General features: G+C 52.1%; 1 protein-coding gene across 1 annotated transcript; it reads right to left on the reverse strand.

The window, feature by feature from the left end:
- Nucleotides 1–6,998: 6,998 nt before the first annotated feature.
- ASL (argininosuccinate lyase) lies at nt 6,999–18,247 on the reverse strand. The gene is made up of 16 exons (XM_049904559.1): nt 18,015–18,247; nt 14,591–14,785; nt 14,135–14,218; nt 13,828–13,884; nt 13,617–13,714; nt 11,410–11,487; nt 11,230–11,307; nt 10,737–10,789; nt 10,351–10,413; nt 10,106–10,220; nt 9,866–9,950; nt 9,706–9,765; nt 9,365–9,448; nt 8,130–8,210; nt 7,897–8,003; nt 6,999–7,793 (listed from the first exon to the last, which is right to left on the reverse strand). The coding sequence occupies exons 1-16, from the start codon at nt 18,024–18,026 to the stop codon at nt 7,649–7,651; spliced, it is 1,395 nt and encodes a 464-aa protein (XP_049760516.1). The 5' UTR covers nt 18,027–18,247; the 3' UTR covers nt 6,999–7,648.
- Between the last annotated feature and the right edge of the window lie 4,956 nt (nt 18,248–23,203).

Consider the following 23,203-nt stretch of genomic DNA (forward strand, 5'->3'; position numbering starts at 1 on the left):
CTTCCTTTTCTTGCCTTGAAGGCAGTTGTGTGAGATCAGATGCTTAAAGGCACAGCAGCCATCTTGTGGCCATAAAGCTACAAGGATCAGAGGGAAAACAAACACACTGAAGATGGCAGCATAGAAAGAAAGCACCTGCCTCCTTAGCCCTTTATTATCAACTCTCTGGACAGTGAGATAACTAGCTGTCATTATTGTTTGTTGTTGTTGTTGTTAGGTGCCGTCAGGTCAGTTCCAACTCATAGCGATTGTATGTACAACAGGACAAAACACTGCCTGGTCCAACATCATAGTCACAATCCTTGCTATGTTTGAGCCCATCATTGCAGTCACTTTGTCAGTCCATTTCATTGAGGGTCTTCCTCTTTTTCGCTGATTCTCCACCTTACCAAGTATGACGTCCTTTTTCAGCGACAACGTGCCCAAAGTACACGAGATGAAGTCTTGCCATCCTTACCTCCAAGGAGCACTCTGGCTGTACTTCTTCCAAGACAGACTTGTTCGCTGGTATGTTGGTATATTCAATATTGAATTGGTGTATTCATTACTCTTTAAGCCACCACTATTTGTGTATTCTGTTGTATCTAGTAACCAAAACCCACACCCACTGCCATTGAGTCAATTCCAAATATCACAGTGACCCTAAAGAACATAGAACTGCCGTAGAGGGTTTCCAAGACTTTAATCTTTATAGGAACAGACTGTCGCATCTTTCTTCAGAGTGGCTGGTACGTTTGAACTGCCAACCTGTTGGTTAGCAGCCAATTGCTTTAACCACTGCACCACCCGGGCTCCTTTATTTCTAGTAAACTAGCCAGCAATGCCCAACTTCCTCTTTCAGCTTGAACTACCCTATTAAGAGCCCCTGATCAGAGAACTGATGCTAGATGGTCCATTGTGCAGAGTGGGGTACTGATTAAACTAGAGGTGGTTGCCTGAAGACAGCCAACCCATTGCTGACCAGTGACCTAAGACATGGCCTGGGATGAAATTAAGCTGGGCTATCAGAGCCAGAGCCCCTCTGGAATTTGAACTGGCAAAGTCTTAGAGTCCAGGGATCTCCAACGGGAGCCAAAGATGCAAGACCACCAACGATAAGGTAGAGCAGGTCTGTGGTAGGCTGAGTAATAACCCTCTGAGGATGTCCATGGTAACTGAAAATCCCTGGCAACTGAAAGTATCTTACATTACATGCTAAGGACTTCGAAGATGTGGTTAAAGATCTTCAGATAGGAAGACTATCAATGTTATCACAAGGGTCCTCACAAGAGGGAAGCAGGAGGACAAGGACCAGAGTCAGAAGAAGATGTGATAATTGAAGCAGGGGGTCAGAATCAGAGACATTTGAAGGTGATATGCTGCTGGCATAGAAGATGGAGGAAGGGGCCACAAGCCAAGGAATACAGGTGGTTTCTAAAATCTGGAAGAGGCAAGGATATGAATTCTCCCCCACAGCCTTAAAAAACTCAGTAAAACCCATTTCAGACTTCTGAACTCCAGAATGTAAAATACATTTGTGTGGCCTTAAGCCACTACGTTTGTGCTAATTTGCTATACAAACTGTTACATTGTTAAAGCAATAGGAATACCAATTTTACTACCTGGAAGTGGGGTGGTGCTGTAGTAAATACCTGAAAATGGGAAGTGGCTTTGGGATTGAGAAGTGGGTAGAGGCTGGGAGAGTTTTGAGGTATATGCTAGAAAAATGCTAGATTGCTTGAACTTATTGTTAGTAGAAATATGGATGTTAAAGACTCTGTTGGTGAGAGTTCAGAAGGAAGTGAGGAGAACGGTAGGAAGAAAACCCATATTTTCTTAGAGAATACCTAAATTTTGATTTTGATCACTAAAGTTGTGTGTCACTTTGTACGGCCATGATTCTCAGTGTTTGGCAGTCATATGACGTTGTGATCACTCCCATCGTGAAATCTGATATAATCTCTGAGTAGCCAATCAGTTGAAAGGGAGTTTCCTTGGGCGTGTGGCCTGCATTGAGTATAAGTGGACGTTCTGGCAGGGCTCCTGCTCACTCTGGATCCTGAAGCTGGCTTCTGTTTGTCTGACCTCTGCTTCTCAGGACTTGAGCTAGCAGCTTACCTGCCAATCTTGGGATTCATCTATCTTTGCAGCCTGTGAGCAAGAGCCCTGCTCTCTGACCTGCCGATCTTGGGTTCACCAGCCCCTGCGTCTATGTGAATCATATGAATCAGGAGACACTTCTATCCTGACCCACAAACGTGGGATGTCCCAGCCTCTACAACCGTGTGAGCCATTCCTTGATATAAATCTCTCTCTCTATATATGGGTTATATATATTTATATGCTTTACTGGTTTTGCTTCTCTAGAGAACCCAGCCTAAGACAGTGATAAACGGACTTTTGGTAGAAATTTGGATGTTAAAGGTGCTGTTGCCGAGGGCTCAGAAGGAAGTGAGAAAGATGTTACTGGAAACTGGATGAAAGTGATTTTTGTTGTATAGTGGCAGAAAGCTTAGCTGAATTGTTTCCTGAAAGATGGAAAGCAGAAATATAAGTAGCCAATTGTGATACTTACCTGAGGAAATTTCCGAGGAGTGTTGAAGGTGCAGCCTTGTTTCTTATTGCTGCTTACAGTAAAATGCAAGAGTAAGGAGTTTAATTGTGGGAATAACTGCTAAGCAAAAAACAGCCAGGACTTGATGATTTGGGAAATTCTCAGCCTATCCAAATTGCAAAAGATGCTAAAATTAAGAGATTCATGGTCAGTAAAGCATGCTCAGAAGAGAAAGGCAACAATGTAGTTGGAACTTTATCTAATTCCTCAAAAGAATAAAAAATTCAGACTATTCCCTCACACAGAGGGCTCTTTGAAGAGATTAGGCATGTGATTCATGGGTTCCCTCAGACATCTCAGCAGAAGCCAGGAATACAGATGGAATTATCCATGAAAGATCTTTAGAGGAGCGTCTTGTCTAATGGAGTGAATCCCCATGACATGCACAGGAGACCCACAAGGTTCTTGAGAATGTTACATCAGCAAAAACACTACAAGCTTGGCCTGAAAGGAGCAGAGAGAGGAGAAAACTACAGAAGGCAATCAAAGTTCTCCAAACTCTACAAGCTCAAAACAGGCTGATAAAACAACTCAGCTGCAGACATGTGCTACCCTTCAAGAAAAGCAAAAATTGATTCCAAGGGTGGTGATGTGACCCTAGAGGGCAGATCCAAGAGCCACAGAGGATAATTCCCAGGCCTTGAAACTCAATGGATGTTGTTGGGTTGGATTTCAGAATTGCTCAGAACTAATGATGCCTTTTTTCTTTCCATTTTTCCCCTTTTAAAACTGGCATCTGTAACAATTATTCTGTGCCTGTTCAACCAGGCTTGTATATGTGAATTCATTTAATCTTTACCACAATCATATGAGTTTCACAAGTGTATTTATGGAGACAAATTCTACCCCAAGATGGAGACCCAGAGCCTCATCCATACCTAATTTATATGATGAAATTTGGGACTTTTGATGAGATTTAGAAAATTTGGACGTGAATTGATGTTGTAATTGGTTGAGACTTTGGGGGACTTCGTGTTGGAGTGAATTCATTTCGCATGTGAGACAAATGTGAATCTTTAAGAGTCAGATGGACTGTGCTATGCTGAATAATGGCTCCCAAAAAATGTCCATGTCTTTGTCCCTATAACCTGTGAATAAGTTACCTTATATGGTAAAAGGGACTTTGCAGATGTGTTTAAATTAAGAGTCTTCAGATGGGGAGATTATCCTGGTTGATCCAGGTGGCTTCAAGGTAATCACAGGGTCTTCAAACAAAGGAGGCAGAAGGACCAGAATCAGAAGAAGATGTGATGATGGAAGCAGAGGGTCAGAGTCAGAGAGAGATTTGAAGAGGCTATACTGCTGGCCTTGAAGATGGAGGAAGGGGCTGAAGTCAAGGAATGTAGGTGGCCTCTAACCTGTTGCACGTTGCCGTCGATTCCAACTCATAGCAACCCTATAGAACAGAGTCAAACTGCCCCATAGAATTTCCAAGAAGTGCCTGGTGGATTTGAACTGCTGACCTTTTGGTTAGTAGCCGTGGCACTTAACCACTATGCCACCAGGGTTTCCAGTGGCTTTTAGAAACTGGAAATGTCAAGGAAATAGATCCCTTTCTGGAGCCTCCAGAGGGTGCATAGCCCTGCTGACACCTTGATTTTGGCTCAGTGAAACCCATTTCAGACTTCTGATCTCCAGAACTACAAGATAATACATTTATATCATTTTAAACCACTAGGCTTGTGGTAATTTGTTACAGTCACGATAGGGAATGAATACAACATCAGACCGAGCTTTGGGGTAAACAGATGTTGAGGTTAAAAACAAAAGAGGGAAGGAGAGGAAAAGGCTAAGCCAGTTGGCAGCAGAACAGGAAGAGGCAGACGTGATGAGTAACTCTCAGGTTTGGACGGAGTCTGGAGAAAAACTATACAAACTCTTGCTCTGCCTGAGCTAGGAGAGACTCATTTCTTCTGGTCAGGTCAGATCACACGTGGCCAAGCTCGTGTGTGGGAAGCTGATTCTGGTTTGATTAAGGAAGAGCCTTCTAACAGGACTGTCTAAACACAGAGTTTCCACGTGGATTGGGGTGTCTTCATTGCTGGAAGTGAGCAGCTAGGCATCACATCAGTCTTCTTATTCACTGCATCCTAGTTCTCCTCGCGTTGCATGTATTACAATTATTATTTTAATTCTATGTGTGGTTTGATGGACAGGAAGTTCTCCATTTCTGATACTAGACTTCAGACATTCTCTGGATCAGCACTTTTGACTCTAACATTCACAGGAAGCAGCTGGAAAGTTTGTTAAACTACATATTCTGAATCACTAGGTGTGGACTGGGACCCAGGTCAGGCTTATATTGCTGGTTTACAGCAACTTAACCTAACACACTGTGTATAGCAAGGTTCTAAAGACCTCCCAAACCCACTGCTATCGAGACTCATAGCGACCCCATAGGGTTTCCAAGGCTGTAAATCTCTGTGGAAGCAGACAGCCACATCTTTCTCTTGCAGAGCTGCTGATGGATTCGAACCACCAACCTTTTGGTTAGCAGTTGATTGCTTTAACCACTATGCCACCAGGGCTCCTTTTCTAGACCAGTGATTCTTAAACTTGAGAGCACATCAGACTCAGCTGGATAACTGATCACAACACAGATAGCTGGGCCCACCCAGAGTCTGATTCAGTGGGTCTTGGGTGGGGCCAGAGAATGTGCATTTCTAACAAGTTCCCGGCGATGATTCTACTGGTGTAGAACCACACTTTTGAGACCCACGCTCTAGAAGATTCTATTTGTGACCCATGACTTTGACCCTTTTTGGAATTTGGTGCTGTGTCCCGACTGTTGGGGGTTTGGTTCTTTAGTTTACAACAATGTTTTCACTGCTCCCAGCATAGCTTACTTAGGAGGGGTTATTCATTTTTCTTTGAGTTTAACTTGTTTCTCTTTGTTAATAAAACATCAGTTTCAGACATTTCATACCAGGATTTTGGTGAGATTTGTGTAGAAGGGCTCCTCTGTCTCCCCTGGCCCTGGGGCTCATCCCTGAATTCTTGAACATTTACCTGCCCCAGGCACTGTGCAGACTGTCATTTCCTCTCCAGATGACTGATGAGGGGACCTGGAGGTCAGCCACTGGCCTAAGGTACCAAAGCTGCCATGTGACAGGGCAGGGCTCAGACCCCACTCTGTCTGACTCTATGATGGTTAATATTATGTGTCAACCAGGGTTCTCAATAAAACTTGTTACAGTCAAATCAACTCCAACTCATAGTGACTCTATAGGACAGCGTAGAACCACCTCTTAGGGTTTCCAGTGAGTGACTAGTGAATTCAAACTGCCGGCCTTATGGTTAGCAGCCAAGCTCTTAACCACTGTGCCACCAGGGCTCCTTGGTTCCCAATGGTTTGACCAAATGCTAGTCTAGTCGCTGTTCCACACGAAGTGTAATATAATGTAATCATCTTCCATAATGTAATCTAATGTAATGTAACCAATCAATCAGTTGAAAAGGGCATTTCCTTAGGGTGTGGTCTGCCTCCAGACTGTAAATATTTTGGCAGGACTCATTCTCTCTTTCCACTCTGCACTATTCCTGTTCCCTGATCTACAGATCTTGGGACTTAGGATGGGACATAAGCCAGAAGAGGTCTCCAGCCTGCCACCTGCCCTATGGATTTTGGATTTGCCAGCTTCCAAAATCACGTGAGCCAATCCCTTAAATATCTCTATACATACATACATACATATATATATGTAATTTAATATATACACACATATACACCTCATTGGTTCTGTTTTTCTAGAGAACCCTACCAGCTCAAACCCGTTGCCATCGAGTCAATTCCAGCTCATGGTGCCCCTGTAGGACAGAGAACTGCCCCATTGAGTTTCCAAGGAGCCCCTGGTGGATTTGAACTGCCAACCTTTTGGTTAGCAGCTGTAGCACTTAACCACTATGCCACCAGGGTTTAGAGACCCCTAAGAGACTCTAAAGGCCATCTGTCCCACGTCCTTTATGCCTTTCTTGAAAGTTCTTCTGATGTTAACCTATGCTTTCTTTGAAAGGATTTCTTTTGACTTAGCTCCTGGCTTATAAGGAGTTGGATTTTTACAAGAACTCTGTTTGGGCCAAGTTCTTCCCGACTGTCCAACCTCCTGTAGCAATGGGCTTGGCCTCCACAGGAGGGGCTGTTACCTGTGGTGGGCCTGGTCACTTCCCACATCTAGGTCATGTCTCCTCACTGTGAGAGGGTGGCTGCTGGTGCAGAGGCTGCCCCCTCACACTGCCCTCTCTCCCGGGCAGAAGTGCCCCTTCTCCACTCCCACAGTGAGAGATGGCCGTCTTAGACCCTCTCCTCAGGAAGTGTCTGCGAGTGTGACTGTGCACAGTGTTAGGACCTCACCTGCCACGTGCTGCACATGCCCCACCCTGGGTCCCCACTCGCTGTGGCCGCCCCTCCCCTGGGTGCAGCACGGCTGGGCCCCCCCAGGCCCCACCTCTCATGGTTAGCACGGCTCTCTGGGGCTTGCAGGCATTTATCTGTAGTCACTGTGGAGGCTGATGAGGCAGCGTCTTCTCCTTTGTATGAAGCTAGCGTAGTGCCTGGCATGTACTCCAGCACAATGACCGACCATCACCAAACACCCCACTTTCCTCTCTCCTGCAGGTTACCCCTTAGCCCTGGCACAGGCTGCAGCCCAGGGGACATCCTGTAAAGGTATCTGAATGGTCAAGGAAGAGGGGGCATTAAGCAAGGGGAGACTGAGCAGGTGGGCCCAGGGGACACTGGGGAGGCAGGGGAATGGACAGTGACCACTGGGCTGTGCCCATTTCATCTCCGGAGGCCCAAGGCGGAGGTCATTGCATGATACCCTATAGTGAAGGGGACGTGGCCGGACAGGGCAGGGCTCTGAGGACACGCAATCCTCTCCCTGGTCTTCCCAATCCAAGACCCTCACCCTCCTTGCCCAGTTTCTCCACTTCCTCAGGGTCCCCACTGCCTGTTCCCCAGACCCCCGAAGCCCACTGTCAGGAGAGGAGACAGATGGGGCAGGACACAGGCGGTGGGCTCCTCTCTCCGGCTTTATTTGGCGAAGGGGTGGGGGGCTAAGCCTCCTGCGCCCTCAGCAGCGCCCGCACCTGGCTGATCTGCCAGTCGACGCTGGAGCGTGCAGTGCCACCCAGGGCACCGTACTGCTCCACGCTGTGCCCGTAGTCCCACACGTGGCTCACGTCAGCGGAGAACAGGGGGCTGGGGGGAAAGAGGAAGTGGACCCAGGGTAATGGGGGCCCCAGCCTCCAGGTGCCCGGGCTAAGCCTCCTGGGAGGTGGCAAAGGGACAGGGCGGGACACACCTGATAGTCTGTAGCTCCTGCAGCGACAGCTGGTTGAGGGCGACCCCCTTGGTCTCAGCAGCAAACACAGCTTTGCCAGAGGCCTCATGGGCCTGGCGGAATGGCATCTGGGCACAGGGCACAGGGCGACACTGGTAATGCAGGTGTTCTGCACTTCCTGTGCTTCCTGGAGGACCTGCCCAGGCTAGAGGACACCTCTACCCCTTCCCCGCACTCCGCCACCCCAAACTTACCCCTTTGCGGACCAGGTAGTAGGCGAGGTCCGTAGCCAGCATGTCAGGGCTAAGTGCCCGTGCCATGTTCTCACGGTGAATCTGGGATGGGCACAGAGCTGTAAGCCCTGGGGACCCTGGGCCTGGCCCCCTCCACCAGGATGTCCCCTGCCTCAGGCTGATCTGCTCTGGCCTACCCTTCCCCGCTGTGTTCTCTGCTTGAACCATCTTCTTATAATTGCTGACAATTTTTAGGTGGTATTATATTCATGCTCCCAAGAGTCCTTAGCTTCAGGGCAGTGGCTTTTTAACTTTCGTATGCATCTGAATCACCGAGAGGGTTTACCGTGTACTGAAACCAACAATCACTGGGCCCCACCCCCAGGGTTTCTGATTCCTTAGACCTGGCGTTGAGACAGAATGGCTTTCTATCCAGTTCCCAGGTGATGCCGATGGGACTGGTCCAGGGACCACACTCTGAGAACCACTGCTTTAGAGAGACATTCTGAAATATTGAGGAATGAAATAAGATGCTGGGGGTTTGCCTGAAAATAATGGGGTGGGGGTGGTGAGGAAAGATACAGCTGAAACAAGAATGGCCGTATGTTGGTGACTGTCGAAGCTGTGTGTTGCTACATAAAAAGCCCCAGCTGCCGCGGAGTCAGTTCTGATTTCCCGACTCACGGCGACCCCGCGTGTGTCAGAGTAGAACTGTGCGCCACAGGGTTTTCAGTGGCTTCTTTTTCACAAGCAGATCACCAGGCCTTTCTTCCCAGGCACCTTTGGTGGACTTGAACCTCCAAGCCCTTGGTTAGCAGCCAAGTGCGTTAAGTTTGCACCACCCAGGGACTCCTTGCTTCTAAATTTATGGGGTATGGGGGTACAGGGTTGAAGACAGAGCAGAAACAACCATGGCCATGAGTTCATGACTACTGAAGCCGGGTGTTAGTACACAGGAGTTCATTATATACTCTTTCAAAGAATATATGCTTGAAATTTTCCATAATAAGTAATTTTTTTAGAAAATCTTAGCTGGCCAGTTGACAAGCCCTAGGCCCCTTTGAGCCTAATTTTCTTCCATCCTACGGCAGCAGCTTCTGTTGTGTCCCTCCACTGTTCCCCAGGGGCAGAAACATGCATATATCCCCCTTAAGTCTTCTGTACCCACCCATGCCTCCTTCCAGGACCACCCTCCTAGCCCACCCACCCCAGTGTAGGGCTGAGGCAGGAAGGAGTGGAGGAGGGGCAAGTCTTGCCTTCAGCGTAGAGATGACGCCAGTGGCCACCTGGAGGACAGCACTCATGGTGTCTGCCACTTCAAACACAGCTTCCTTGTCCTCCTGGGAGGCACATGGCAGGAGGGGAAGGCTCAGTAGCCCCCGGGGCACCCATGGTCCCCGGGGCCCCGTCCCCGCTGCCTTCCCCTGGGGACACAGAGCACCCCTCATCCCCACCCCAAGGCAGAGGAGAGTTGTTGGGACAGCCACAGGGTTGGGCACACAGGATGGGAGGTGGACACTTGCCTGGCTGTGCCAGGGACCTGAGAACTGGTATATGTGAGCATCTGGGGTGCCCACCACCCATCCCAGCTTCACACCTGTAAGTCCTTGTTGTAGGTGCTCGGAAGTCCCTTGAGGGTCATCAGGAGGCCAGCACACTGCAGGGAGAGTGCAGGTTGAGCCCTGGAGCCCATCTGGAAGTCTCCCTGGCCCCAGCAAGCTACCCAGATCCCTTGTCCCACTCCCTGCCAGGCTCACCCGCCCGAACACTCTCCCCGCCTTGCTCCGGATCAGCTCCAGGCTGTCTGGGTTTTTCTTCTGGGGCATCAGGCTGCTTCCAGTGCTGGGGACACAGATGCTGGGGCTGAAGGAGCTCACCTGGCCCCAGGATGGTCTGCCGGGGCAGGCAAGGCAGGTCCAGCAGCACCCTGTCTCCGCCTGGCCATGCCCGTGGGTGCAGAGGTGAGGCGGGGCGGGATGGGGGCTGCTGGGCCTTACCTGTAGGCATCTGAGAGCTGCACGAAGCTGAATTCTTTGGTGCCATAGAGGATGAGGTCCTCAGCCATCCTGCTGAGGTGGGTCATGCATAGTGAAGCCCAGAACAGGAACTCCGCTGGGAGATGGAGAACAAGCTGTCACCAGGCGTTTCTTGCTCTCCACCCAGCCTGGGGACACTCTAGGTGGAGCATATAGGGGTGGAGAGAGGCTGAGGGGCAGTGCAGGGAACTGACCCCAGGACTCACCTACAAAGTCTCGTTCGCTGGTGGCATCCATGCTGTTGACACTGATGGCCGCGAAGTTCAGTTCTGGGGGCGGGGGAGAAGGAACAGCCATGGGGCTGAGCTGGAGGCAGGGAGCAGCCTCCTCTACCCCACTCAGGTTACCTGGCCACCTGCCCTAAGCCCCCTCAAGGCACAGGGATGGTGGGGGGAACAGAAGGTGGGGGAGGAATCCCTTCTAGGTCCTAGGAGTCCCCCAAACCCATGCACCCCTGCCGGGGGCCATCCCTGGCTTCTCTAGCCTCAGTGTCCCTGGGTAGTAAATGAAGTTTCACCCAGAGGAGCTGGAGGCCCTGCCCTCTCTAAGTGCGTCTGTGGGTCCCAGGGTGCAGAGGGGCAGGGTGCCTCACCTGCTCGGAGCAGCTCTCGGTCCACACCCAGAGGGTTGCCTGCAATGGCCCCGCTGCAGGGACAAGGGAATCAGAGTGACCGGGGGATCAGAGTGGTCAGGAGTCGGGGTGGCCGGGGGTCAGCGTGGCCGGGTGACCAGGGTGCCTGACAGGCAGACCCTGGCACATGAGTATGCACATACATGCCCAGAACCAAGCCCTGGCTGCCAGGGCTCCAGCCTGAGCTCAGCTCCTTCCCTGGCCCATTCCCTTGGGCACATAACCCTTGTCCCCATGCTGGGGAAATGGCCAGCTGTGGCCAGTGGGCTGGGCTCCCTGGGATTCCCTGTGGAGAGCCCTGCCTGGTGCTTGCTGTCCCTGTCACTTCTCCCCCATCTTTGAGGACCCATGCAGGGGTCTCTGCTTAGCCAGTGAAAGAAGAATCTAGCACAGGCAGTAGGTTCCCTGAGTTTCCATCCACCTCTGTCCTTCCCCACACTGGGGCCATGCTTACCTCCCCAGGGGCAGGACATTGATGCGCTTCTGCACCTCCAGCAGCCGCTCTGAGTCCCGGGTCAGAGCCACGGCATGGCTGGGGGTGGGAGGGTGGGACAGCAGGGTCAGGGCAGCAGGTCCCCCCATCACAGCTCCTTGGCAGTGCCCTCAGCTACGCCCCAGTCCCCGCACTGTTCACCTCAGGATCCAGTGACTCCAGCGGATAGGCTGAGCCCTCTGCAGGTGCGTGTATCCTGGGAAGAGGACGTCCCGTTCCCTGCAGGGGAAGAGAAAAGGCTGGAGTTGGGCTTGGACTGAAAGGGGCCTGGGTAGGCACCTAGACCCTGCCGGCCTGGGCCACTCCAGGGAGCAACAGGGCAGACAGCCAAGGATCTGTCTGTATGAGGAACCAAGCCATGTCCTGCGGACAAATGCATCGTAAGGGAGAGACCAGAAGTAGGGCAGTGTGATCTGAGGATGGGGCCAGGGGCTCGGGGCCTCTGGGAGTTAAGGACCAAGTGTGGGCCCTTAGCTGGGGCTTTTTCAGCTGGGTAGCAGACCTGACTGCAGGGGCTGGAGCAGGGGAGGAGGCGCACAGTGGATGTCACTAGGCAGAGGGCAGGCGAGGTGTGTTTATGAGCATACCAGCCACTCTGGAGGACCCCAGAAATAGCTGGGGGTACTTTAAAGTAGGCGGGGCAGAGGCAGAGGTGCTGGGGGTGATGGTTCTATTACTTTTTCTTTAATACAACAGCTTTGTCATTGTTGTTGTGAGCTGCCGTTGAGCTGGCCCCCGACTCACGGTGACCCCATGTACAATGATACGCTGCCCAGTCCTGCACCATCCCCATGATCTGCTGGGGATCAGACCATTGTGATTTATATAGGGTTATCACGAACTGCTTTTTGGAAGCAGATCACCAGGCCTTCCTTCGTAGTCTGTCTTAGTCTAGAAGCTCCATCAAAACTGTTCAGCACCATAAAGCAATAAATAAGTCTCCAGTGACGGACAGGTGGTGGCCGCACGTGAGTTGCACCGGCAGGGAATTGAACCTGGGTCTCCCACGTGGAAGGTGAAAATACCACTGTCCCCATACCACACAATTCGCACATGTAAAGTTACAGTACAATTTGGAAAAAAAAAAAAAAAAACCCAAACCCATTGCAGTCAAGTTGATTCACACTCATAGTAACCTTTTAGGACAGATTAGAACTGCCCCATAGAGTTTCCAAGGAGTGGCTAGTAGATTTGAACTGCTGACCTTTTGGTTAGAAGCTGAGCTCTTAACCACTGTACCACCAGGGCTCCCAGTTCACTTTAGTATGTAATCAACTTGTTAAGCCTGTTGCTGTCGAGTCAATTCCATCTCATAGAGACCCGAAAGGACAGAGTCAAACTGCCCCATAGTTTCCAAGGCCATAAATCTTTACAGAAGCAGACTGCCACATCTTTCTCCCGAGGACTGTTTGGTGGGTTCAAACCACTGACCTTTAGGTTAGCAGCCAAGCACTTAACTACTGTACTACCAGGGACCTTTGCACAACCATTACTATAATCAATTTTAGATCATTTTCATCACCCAAAGAAAAACCCAACACCCATTAGCAGTCACTCTCAATTTCCCTGTCCTCCCCAAGGGAGATGGTGCTTGTGCCCTGGTTTTTCCCCAGGTGGCTGAGGTCTGTGAAACACAGGTCACAGGGAGTTGGGAAGAGGAGGGGTCAACCCTGTCTCTGATGCGGCTCCTTAGGTCTACAAGGAGCAAGGACATCAGGTTGTCACAGAAGGCAAAACTTGGGAGGAGGGGTCAGAAGGCAGCCTGGCTCTGTCCTTCGCCAACTGCGCTGGGTGGGGCGTGGGGTACGTCAAGCTGAGCCAATCTGGTTCTCCAGGCACCAGTTGAAACCAGTAGTTGTCGGCTAGATGCCAAATCATGGCGACCCCTGTATGTCAGAGTAGAACTGTGCTCCATAGGTTTTCAATGGTTGATTTTTTGGAAGTATCATCAGGCCTTTCTTCCAAGGCACCTCTGAGTGGACTCGAACCTCCAACCTTTCGGTTAGCAGCCGAGCGTGTTAACTATTCGCACCTCCCAGGGGCTCTGCCCCAGGCACAGCCAATCCCTTTTCCTTGGGTTCCTGAGCATTTGCCTAGTGCCCTGCTTCCTGCCAGCAAGTCTTCAAAGGAGGAGCTTTCCCCGCCTGCTGGCTAGACTGGCATGGGGTAGGGTGGGCTGCACGAAATGCCCCTCCACCCCCGCTGCTCTCCTCTCCGGGCCCAGGTGTTCTGGGCCCCTGTGCCCTAGGCCTGGCCCCCTCACCCGTTCAGCCCTGCCACTTAGGCCTGTGTTCAGGCTGCCTGGCTCAGAGGCCCCTGTGCCACCTGGGTGCGCCTGGGAGACTCACACTTCCGCCCGGTCTACCATGCTTCTGATGAGCTCCCGGAGGAGGGCCGAGAGTGACGAGCAGGTCTGCCGCATCCACAGCCTGAGGTCTGTGACCACCTGCAGGTGGGTGGAGGAGGAGGCGCGCTCAGGGAGGACCCCACCGTAGCCCAAGGTGGGGATGGCACAGGGAAGGGCTTTGGGGCGGGGGGAGGGGGTGCGGCTAGCAGTACCTGGTCGTTCCGGCTCCGCCCCGTGTGCAGCTTCCCTGCAGTCTCACCGATCAGCTCCTGGGGGTGGAAGGGCAGGTATGGGGTCACCCAGGTGGGTGTGAGGACAGGTTCTTTACCAGCTCTCTCATCCTCCCTCCCCACCCCAGGGCCCGTAGCCCTGCCCAGGTAGCTCTGCTGAGACCCCTACTTGAGGGTCCCACAGGCACTCTGCCACTGCAGGCAGGAACCAGAATGACGGCGCTTACACTCAGAGTGGCCCAGGGTGAGGCAGAGAGGGAGGCCAGAGAGGCAGGACGGCGGGATGTACCTTCAGTCGTCGCTCGTTGGCTGTGTGGATGTCCTCATCATTGGGGTGTACTTTGAAGGTGCCCTGGGCCCACTCCTCAGCCACCTGTGGTGAACAACAGGACCCCAGGGTCAGGCGGTAAGAAGGCCCTACCCTATCCCACTCTCACCCTGATCATGGACAGTCCCCACACAGGAGCTAAGTCCATGGCAGAGAGCTGGCACAGCCCCATCCTAGGACACCCCTGCCCATGACCACTAGAGCGCCATGGGGCCATTAAAGGATGACAAGTGACAGTCCTCACAGCACATGGAGAAGCAGCACCTCTCAGCAGGTAGTTACCCCAAGTGCCTGGACACATAATTACTACATGGTGAAATGACAGGTTGGGCTGGCACTGCAGTCGGCATTGGGGGTTTGCTGGGAGTGTGGGGCCCTGGGAGCAGGGCCTCAGCGGGGTGTGGGTGCGGCTGGTACCTTGTCCAGGCCGTGCAGGATCTGGTCCATCTCGGCTGTGGTGAGGAGCCCCGCCTTCTGCAGGCCCCTGCTGTAGGCCTTGCTGCCTTGCACGTCCGCCGCCCACAGGTTCCGGTCGTAGGCAATAGACGAGTTGAACTTCTCCATGATGGGGTCCACGGAGCCCACAAACCGGCCACCCCACAGCTTCCCGCTCTGGCCAGGAGAACAGGAAAGTTACTTGCCTGATGGTGGTGTGGGCCAGCGGGCAGGACTATTCTCATTAGATAGATGATGAAACTGAGGCCCAGAGAGGGTCAGGAACTCACCCAAAGCCACTCAGGGAGCAAGGAGAGGAATGTGGGTATACCCTAGGTTAGGGGTCTTTCCTGTCACATGGCTCTGCCCCCGGGAGGTGGTGCCAGGGTACCAGGCACCCGTGGGAACACAGCAGAGCTTCTGGAACTTTTCCTGTTACTGCCTAAGGTGGGAGGTTACCCTGGAACCCAGAGTTTTAACCCAGCTCTGATTATAGATGACAGTCACAGTAATGGCTAGCACGTGCTACATTCTCACGGTGTGCCAGGCACCACTCTAACCACTCAGAATGCTTTGAAGCTGATGCTCTGAGGTGGCTCCCAGGACTATCCCATGAGGCAGAGGAGGAGGCCAAGGCACAGTGCAGTCATGTAGCTTGCCCACGCTGGGGGCAGGGAAGCCAGGACTGCAGCCCAGCAGTCTGTACCCACATGCCCACCCCCACATCCCACCAGGCCTCCCTGCTCAGCTCTGCCGTCCAGGACTTTGGGTGCAGGGACAGGCCTAGGCCTCCAGTGGGGTAAGGAGGTACACATTACCCCATATCTCTTCCCCATCAGCTTGGGGAGGGGCCCTGAGCCCATCCCCACCACTCCTCTGGTTCTGAAGAGCACTCCTGACACACCCTTGACCACTAGCCCCCCAGGAGGTCACTAGCTGTTCCCCATCTGAGAGCCAAGGGCAAAGGGATGTACCAGAGGCACCTAGGTTTTAAAAGAGGGCATGAGGCAGATGCCAAGCCAAAACCAAACCAGTTGCCAGGTAGTTTTATTCCAACTCATGACGACCCCATGTGAGCAGAGTAGAACTGTGTTCCATAGGGTTTTCAATGGCTGTGGCATTTCAGACATAGATCACCAGGCCTTTCTTCTGAGGTGCCTTGGGCTGGGCTTGAACTCCCAATCTTCCATTTAGTAGGTATGCCACCCAGAGGTCCTGGGGCAGGTGAGGGGGTGCCAAACACCTGGGGGAGCAGTCTGAGCACAGACTGGGAGGAGACTGCCCTGGGCTTGAGGTAGGTGTGTTATTTTACTGGCATCTTTTCCGTTGGATGGGAATACACTGGCCCCTGGGGACACATGTCCTCTTCTGTATCCCCTGCATTGCCCCTGACCTCTGCTAGCCACCCAACACTGGGCATATTACACAACCTCTCTAAGCTCAGGGTTGCCTCCCTAGAGGATAGGTAAAATAGCGGGAGCTCTCCGATGGGGCTGTTGTAGTATTTGATTAGATAATATTTGCAAAGTGCATATATAGCACAGTGCCTTAGTGCCACTCCTGATTCCTGTGTGCACCCACAGGGGCCTCGGCCCTGCTCTAGCCCAGGCTGGGAGCTGACCCCTCAGTGCCCAGTAGCCGTGGCTGCTGAGGATGAGGACTCCACCCTGCAGAGGCAGCCTCTGCCTCCTCAGCCGCCTGAGCTGGGCCCTCCCCGACCCCTCTGCTGCTGTCAACTCTGGATCTCTGGCAAAGCCCCATGCAGGCCCAGTCCTGACCAGATCAGGACCCGGTCAGGATTGGAGCCGGCCTGCCCTCAGCCAGAGGGCTGGCACCACCTCCCCCAGCCAGCCGCCTGCACCTCCCTGCCTGAGTTCTTAGTAATAACAACACTTACTAACAAGCGAGGGCAGTAGCCAAACCAATTAGTGCCAACCCACAGGACTGCCTGGGGCAAGCAGGGGTCACCTGGAGCCCTGGTCTCCTGAAGGCAGCTCACTCTGTTCCGCAACCAAGCCCCCAGCCCACTGTTGGGCTTAAAAGGATCCCAGGAAGTGGTCTGAGTGAGGTCGGGGGTGGGGAGGCCTAGGTGCGGTGGAAGAGGGCCAGGACACATCTGGGCCAGAATGATGCCTTCGGGACAAGGAGCCCAGGGCACCGAGTTGGGCTGGGATGAAGGAGCGACAGCCAATTTAGGACACACAAGGGAAATACCAGTACTGTTACCATTAGTAAAAAAAAAAAAAAAAAGTAGTATTTAAAAAAAAAAAGTTGCCATGAAGTAGATTTTGACTCATGACAACCCCAGGTATGCCAGGGTAAACTAAGTAGATCACCAGGCCTTTTTTCCCAGGTTCCTCTGGGTGGACTTGAACCTCCAACCTTTTAGTGAGCAGCCGAGCTTAACGGCTTGCACCACCCAAGGACTCCACAGATTGAGCATTATGGGATGGCCCTGTGCTAGGCATTTCAAGTACATCATTTCTAAGCCTATGAGGTGGGCACTGTCACCCCTATATGACAGATAAGGAAAGAGGCTCAAAGAGGTCAAGTGAGGTTGTTTCAGAAACCAAGTCTGTTTGACTCCAAAGTCCAGGCCCTCACTCCTACCCACCCACCATGACCCAGAGCCTGGCAGGGCAGCCATTCTTATCCCTTTTATACAGAGAAACACATTGAGGCCCAGAGAGTTAAAGTGACTGGAACCCAGACCTCCTGCTTCCCTGGCCCGAGGCTCCCTCCATCAGCATCAAGCAAACAGCGTTTTATCTGAGACGTTCAAAGCAACGGCCCCGCGGCCCTCCCAGTACTCTGTAAAAGGAGGCAGGCGGCTATCAGCATCCCCATTTGCCAGATGTAACAAACGAGGCCCAGGAAGGGGAACCGCTGCCTCAACTCCTGACTTCTTGGGGGAGGACAAGCAACTAGTGAGGAGGTAACCAGGCGCTGGAGGGACCATGGCTCTTTCCACACGCCAGCACCACAAGGACAGTTTCAAGGCTGAGTGTTTTCCGCGCACGGCGAGGACTGACAAGGGGACCCAGGAAGAAGGCATAAAGGGGGAGGGGGCTAACGGGCGGGGCCGGTGCAGGCAGCGCCGTCAGGTGGGGCTCGGGCCTAGGGAAGGGGTCACCTTCCTGCCCAGCAGGGGTGGTGGGCTTGCCGCACGGGCCACCTGGGCGCGCCGGGGGAGGGCAGGCGGTGATGTGAACACGGGCCAGTTCCCGTAAAGGTCCTCCCCGGGCTCCGGCAGGTGCGCCTGGAGCAGCGAGGGCATCTGCCCCGAGGGCAGCCGGCGGCAGGTGTGGCCCGGGAGGCCCCGTGCGCAGGTGCCGGCCAGGGCTGGTCCGGGGGGCCCCTCGCCTTCGCTCGGCGGCTCGGGGACCGGGCTCCGTGGCCCGCTCACCTCTGATGCCATGTTGGGCGGGTCCTCGTCGCCACTCCGGCTTCTGGGTCTGGAAGACAAGACGGGGCTGACCGCCTCCGCGACCCGCGGAGTCCTGGGTCCCGGCGGGGGGCGCGCGGCGCGGGGCTCGGCCCCTGGCGAGCGGCTGTGCAGGGTCCCGGGCGCGGCGGTGCTGGGCGTCCTCCGCCCGCCGGGCCGCGCGCACTCAGCTCCGCGGGCCGCGCTTGCGCCTCCCGCCGCCCAGCGCCGGGCTTTTCTGTTCCCGGTGGCGCCGCCGAGCCCCGCCCTGTCCCGCCCCCGGTGGCCGCCGGACCAATCCGACGCGGCCCCCGAAGTGGGCGTTGCCTCTTCCCTCCAATCCCGGCTTTGGGCGGGGCGGTCACCTGCTGGGCAAGCGCCCCGAGGCGGGGTTGGGGGCAGTGAGGGTGGTGCCCCGCGTCAGCGCTCAGGTCAGCAGACCGACTAGAGTAGAGGCAGTGACACCGGCCCTTGGCGGGCTCTCAAAGTATATAAGGTGAAGTGACAGGCCTGCTTACCCATTCAGCAAAGACGCACTTGTCCTTAGCTGCCCTCCAGCTGGTCCCCAACTCATGGCGACCCCATGCACAACAGAACGAAAGGCTGGCCGGTCCTGTGCCATCCCCATGATGGGGTACAGATCGGACCGTTATGATCCATAGGGTTTTCATTGGCTGATTTTCAGAAGGAGATTGTCAGGCCTTTCTTCCTAGTCCATGTTAGCCTGGAAGTTCTGAAACCTGTTCACGGGCATCACAGCAACATGCAGGCTTCCACTGACAGACATGTGGTGGCTGCACGGAGGTCGTGCCAGGTACCGAGACACTGAGGAAAAATAAGCATAAGGAATGACACCTGTCTTCAAGTAGTTCTAATAAAGCGTAGACAGTGTGTGGGGAGCACAGAGGGGAACATAAAGGTGGGGAGACTCTTCTGGGGTACTCAAGGGAGACTAATATGATCACACTGTTAATTCAACAAAAATGACCGATTGGGCTCTAGGCGCTTCTAGTGGAGATGTCCCCTGAGCCTGGTCTTGGGGAAGGAGTGGAGTTTTCTCAGCAGAGAAGGGGAGAAGGGCGTTCCAGGCAGAGGGAGCAGCCTGGCAAAGGCTGGGAGGCCTGAATGTGAGTGGCCTGCTCGGAGACCAGGAAACGGTCAGAGTGGCTGTAGCAAAGGGTCAGGGGTCCCAAGATGTGAGGAGAGGTGGGAGCTGAGCTGGAGAGTAGGTGGGGCAAGGTTACCTCTGAATGCCAAGGAAGGAAGTTTTTCTTGGTCCTTAGGTCATAGGAAACCAACAGAGAGTTAAATTTATTTTTTAGGAAGAGAATCTGGCAACATGCCTAGGAGGGAAGAGGAGACCGAGGGCTAAGGTGCCAGTGGCTGGGTTGAAGGTTTTTAAAAAACAAAACAAAACAAAAAAACAAAAACTTTTTTTTTTTCAACTCAAGAGTGGAATTGTTTGTAGTCCCCAGGCTGTTGTAGGCCTTCTTAAATGCTCTTCTTTGTGCCTGGAAAGCACCTCCTTCACTGTCTGGCTTGCTACTTCCCTTTGCTGTTACTGTTAGCTGCCATGGAATTGGCCCTGACTCATGGAAACCCCATGCACAAGGGAAAGAAGGGTTTCATCAGCCCTGCACCATCCCCATGATCAGGTGTGGATCAGACCATCGTGAGTTTTCATTGGCTGACTTTTGGAAGTATATTGCCAGGCCTTTCTTCCTAGTCTGTTCTAGCCTGGGAGCTGACTGGAGCACAGCCATCACCTGTCTGTCAGTGGAGGCTTGCATGTTGCTCTGATGTTGAACAGATTTCTGTGGCGCTTACAGACTAGGAAGAAAGGCCTGGCAATCTCATTCTGAAAACCAGCCAATGAAAACCTCATGGATCACAACTTTCTCATCCATTGTGTATAGGGTCGCCATGAGTCAAGGCCAGCTTGATGGAAGCTAACAGCAACAGCAGTGTGCCAGGCACTAAGCTAAACATTTTGTTTTTATTCTTTCCTTAAATCCTCACAGCCACCCCCTTGAGGTCAATGCCATAATTATTCCCATTGTACTGATGAGGAAACTGAGTCTGGGGGAGATTAAATAACTTGCCCAAAGACGCTCAGCCAGGCAGTGGCAGAGCTGGGAATTGAACCCAGGCAGTCTGGCCACAGAGCCAATGCTCTGTGCAAAGCAGCAATAACATCTATCTGGGGAGCACGCCAAGAGGTTGATTTGTTGAAAATGAATTACCTAAGGGATCAAATTAAGGAACTAATAGGCTAATAGGACCATTACTAAATCTCACATGACAATCACCTCCCTTTCCAGGCCTTGTGGTGAAAACAAAAGTCTGACGAGAAGTCTTGAAAGCTCATGGGCTGTCATACTCGTAATTTGCTGAATTATGAGTCTGTATATACATACATACATACATGGTTTTGAGTGCAAAGGAGCCACCCGAAAGAACGCTGCAGGGTACTGCAAGAGCCCCAACCTTGTCAGTCCTTAATAGAGACAGGTGTTGGTGATCCAGCCCAGGCAGAGCCTCATGGCCCCTTAGCACTTTAGAAGAGCTCAGCAGGCAGTTACCAGGCTGGGGTACACACAATGACCCCGGGATGGAATCTAAGCTGCATCACTCCTTGGGTGTGGTCTTCGGTAAGTTATTCAACTCCTTTGAGCCTCAGTAAAAAGTGAGTGATCACAGCTATGAACTGGGCACAGACAGTCAGAAGCCATGTATGTGCTATGTCTGATTTATACTAAAAACCAAACAAACCAAACCAGTTGCCACTCGTGGAGACCCCCATGTGTGTCAGAGTGGAACAGTATTCCACAGGGATTTCATGTCTGATTTTCCGGAAGTAGAACCCCAGACCTTTCTTCTGGGGTGTCTCTGGGTGGACTCAGACGTCCAACCTTTTGGTTAGTAGTCAAGTACATTAACCCTTTGCACCACTCAGGGCCTCCAATTTATACTAAACCCATTGACCCACTGCTGTCAAGTCAATTCCGACTCATAGCGACTCTACAGAGTACTCAATAAATAGTTTTGATTGTGAGTTGCTATGAAGGCTCTGACTCCTGGCAACCTTATTTATAACAAAAAGAAACGTTGCGCAGTCCTGCGCCATCTTCATGATCATAGGTATATTTGAGACCGTTGTTGTGACTATTGTATTGAATTGTAATCCATCTCATTGAGGGTTACCCTCTTTTTTGTTGACCCTCTGCCTTACCAAACACGATGTCCTTTTCTAACAATTGGTCTATATTGGACAATATTCTGTTCTGATCCATAGAGTTTGGTTTTTTTTTTGCTAAATTTTGGAAGTAGATCACCAGGTCTTTCTTCCTAGTCTGTCTTAGCCTGGAAGTTCTGCTAAAACCTGTCCACCACGGGTGACCCTGCTGGTATTTGAAATGCTGGTAGCATAGCTTCCAGCCTCATAGCAACATGCAAGCCACCACAGTAAGACCAAGTGACAGGTGGTGGTGATAAATGTTGTTACTGTTGTTAGGTGCCACGGAGTCTTTTTCGATTCATAGCGACCCTAGGCACAACAGAACGAAACACTGCCCAGTCCTGCACCATCCTCACAGCCGTTACCATGTCTGAGCCCATTGTTGCAGCCACTGTGTCAATCCATCTCATTGAGGGTCTTCCTCTCTTTTGCTGACCCTCTACTTTACCAAGCCTGATGCTCTTCTCCAGGGACTGATCCCTTCTGGTAACACATCCAAAGTATGTGAGACGTAGTCTCACATTCCTTGCTTCTAAGGAACGTTCTGGGTGTATTTCTTCCAAGACAGATTTGTTCGTTCTTTTGGGAGTCCATGGTCTATTCAATATTCTTCTCCAACAGCACAATTCAAAGACATCAATTCTTCTTTGGTCTTCCTTATTCATTGCCCAGCTTTCGCATGCATATGATGCAATCGAAAACACCATGGCTTGGGTCAGGCACTCCTTAGTCCTCAAGGTGACATCTTTGCTTTTCAACACTTAAAAGAGTTCTTTTGCAGCCTATTTGCCCAATGCAATGAATCTTTTATTTCTTGACTGCTGCTTCCATGGCGTTGATTGTGGATCCAAGTATCAGACAATGTTCCAATGATAAATAGTAGCAGCTATTATTAATTAATGAAGCCCTAGTGGGCCAGGATGAAGTTGGTGTGAAATAATAATAATTAGTATTGGGTTATTACTAGTTAGTGCTTTTTACGTGCAAAGTGCTTTCTGTGTATATCAGTTATGTATTGCCATGTAACAAAACTTCCCAAATGGCCAAACAATAACTATCGTAATTATTATTGTCGCTGACCATTTTGGGGGTTGACTGGGCTCAGCTAGGAGGTTCTTGGGTAGGGTTTCTCATCTGGTTGGGCTGGGGTTATCTCAAAGGCTTCCTCAGTCGTCTGGTGCCTGGGCTGGGAAGACTCCAACGGCTGGGGGCTGGAACAGCCAGGGATCCGCAGGCATCTCCTGTGTATCTGTGTGGTCTTTCCAGCATGATGGTTTGAGGGTAGCTGGACTTCTTACAGGGTGACTCCAGGCTCCAAAGGCCCATGTCTGAGACAGAGAAAGCCACCTTTTATGACTTAGCATTTTGCAGAGGGGCAACCCTCACAGGCAGGAGCCTCTCTTCCTTAACAAGCCTGCTCCCGCAGCCTTGGCCCTGCGGGCTCCTCCTCAACCTTAGGGCCCAGCTCAAAGGCCCCCGGCTTTGGGACGCCTCTCCACCTCATTAGTCACCCCCTCTCTGCTCCAGCGCATCTAAACACAGCGCACTGCGATATTTACACCCAGGTCTGGCTCCACAACCAGGCTGTCAGCGCGCCAAAGCCAGCAGGGTGCGTTATTCACGTTTGTGTTGTTGTGGTTAGCTGCTGTGGAGTTGGTTTTGACTCATGGCGACCCTGTGTGTTATAGAGTAGAACTGCCTCATAGGGTTTCCTCTGCTGTAATGTTAATGGAATACCGGTGGCATAGCTTCCAGCATCATAGCAACACACCGGTTTCAGCTGAGCTTCCAGACTAAGACAGACTAGGAAGAAGGACCCAGCAGTCTACTTCTGAAAAGCATTAGCCAGTGAAAACCTTACAAATACCAGTGGAGCATTGTCTGATATAGTGCTGGAAGATGAGCACCCCCAGGTTAGAAGGCACTCAAAAGA

The sequence above is a fragment of the Elephas maximus genome, chromosome 12 (genome assembly GCF_024166365.1).
Source record: "Elephas maximus indicus isolate mEleMax1 chromosome 12, mEleMax1 primary haplotype, whole genome shotgun sequence".
Lineage (NCBI taxonomy): Eukaryota > Metazoa > Chordata > Mammalia > Proboscidea > Elephantidae > Elephas > Elephas maximus.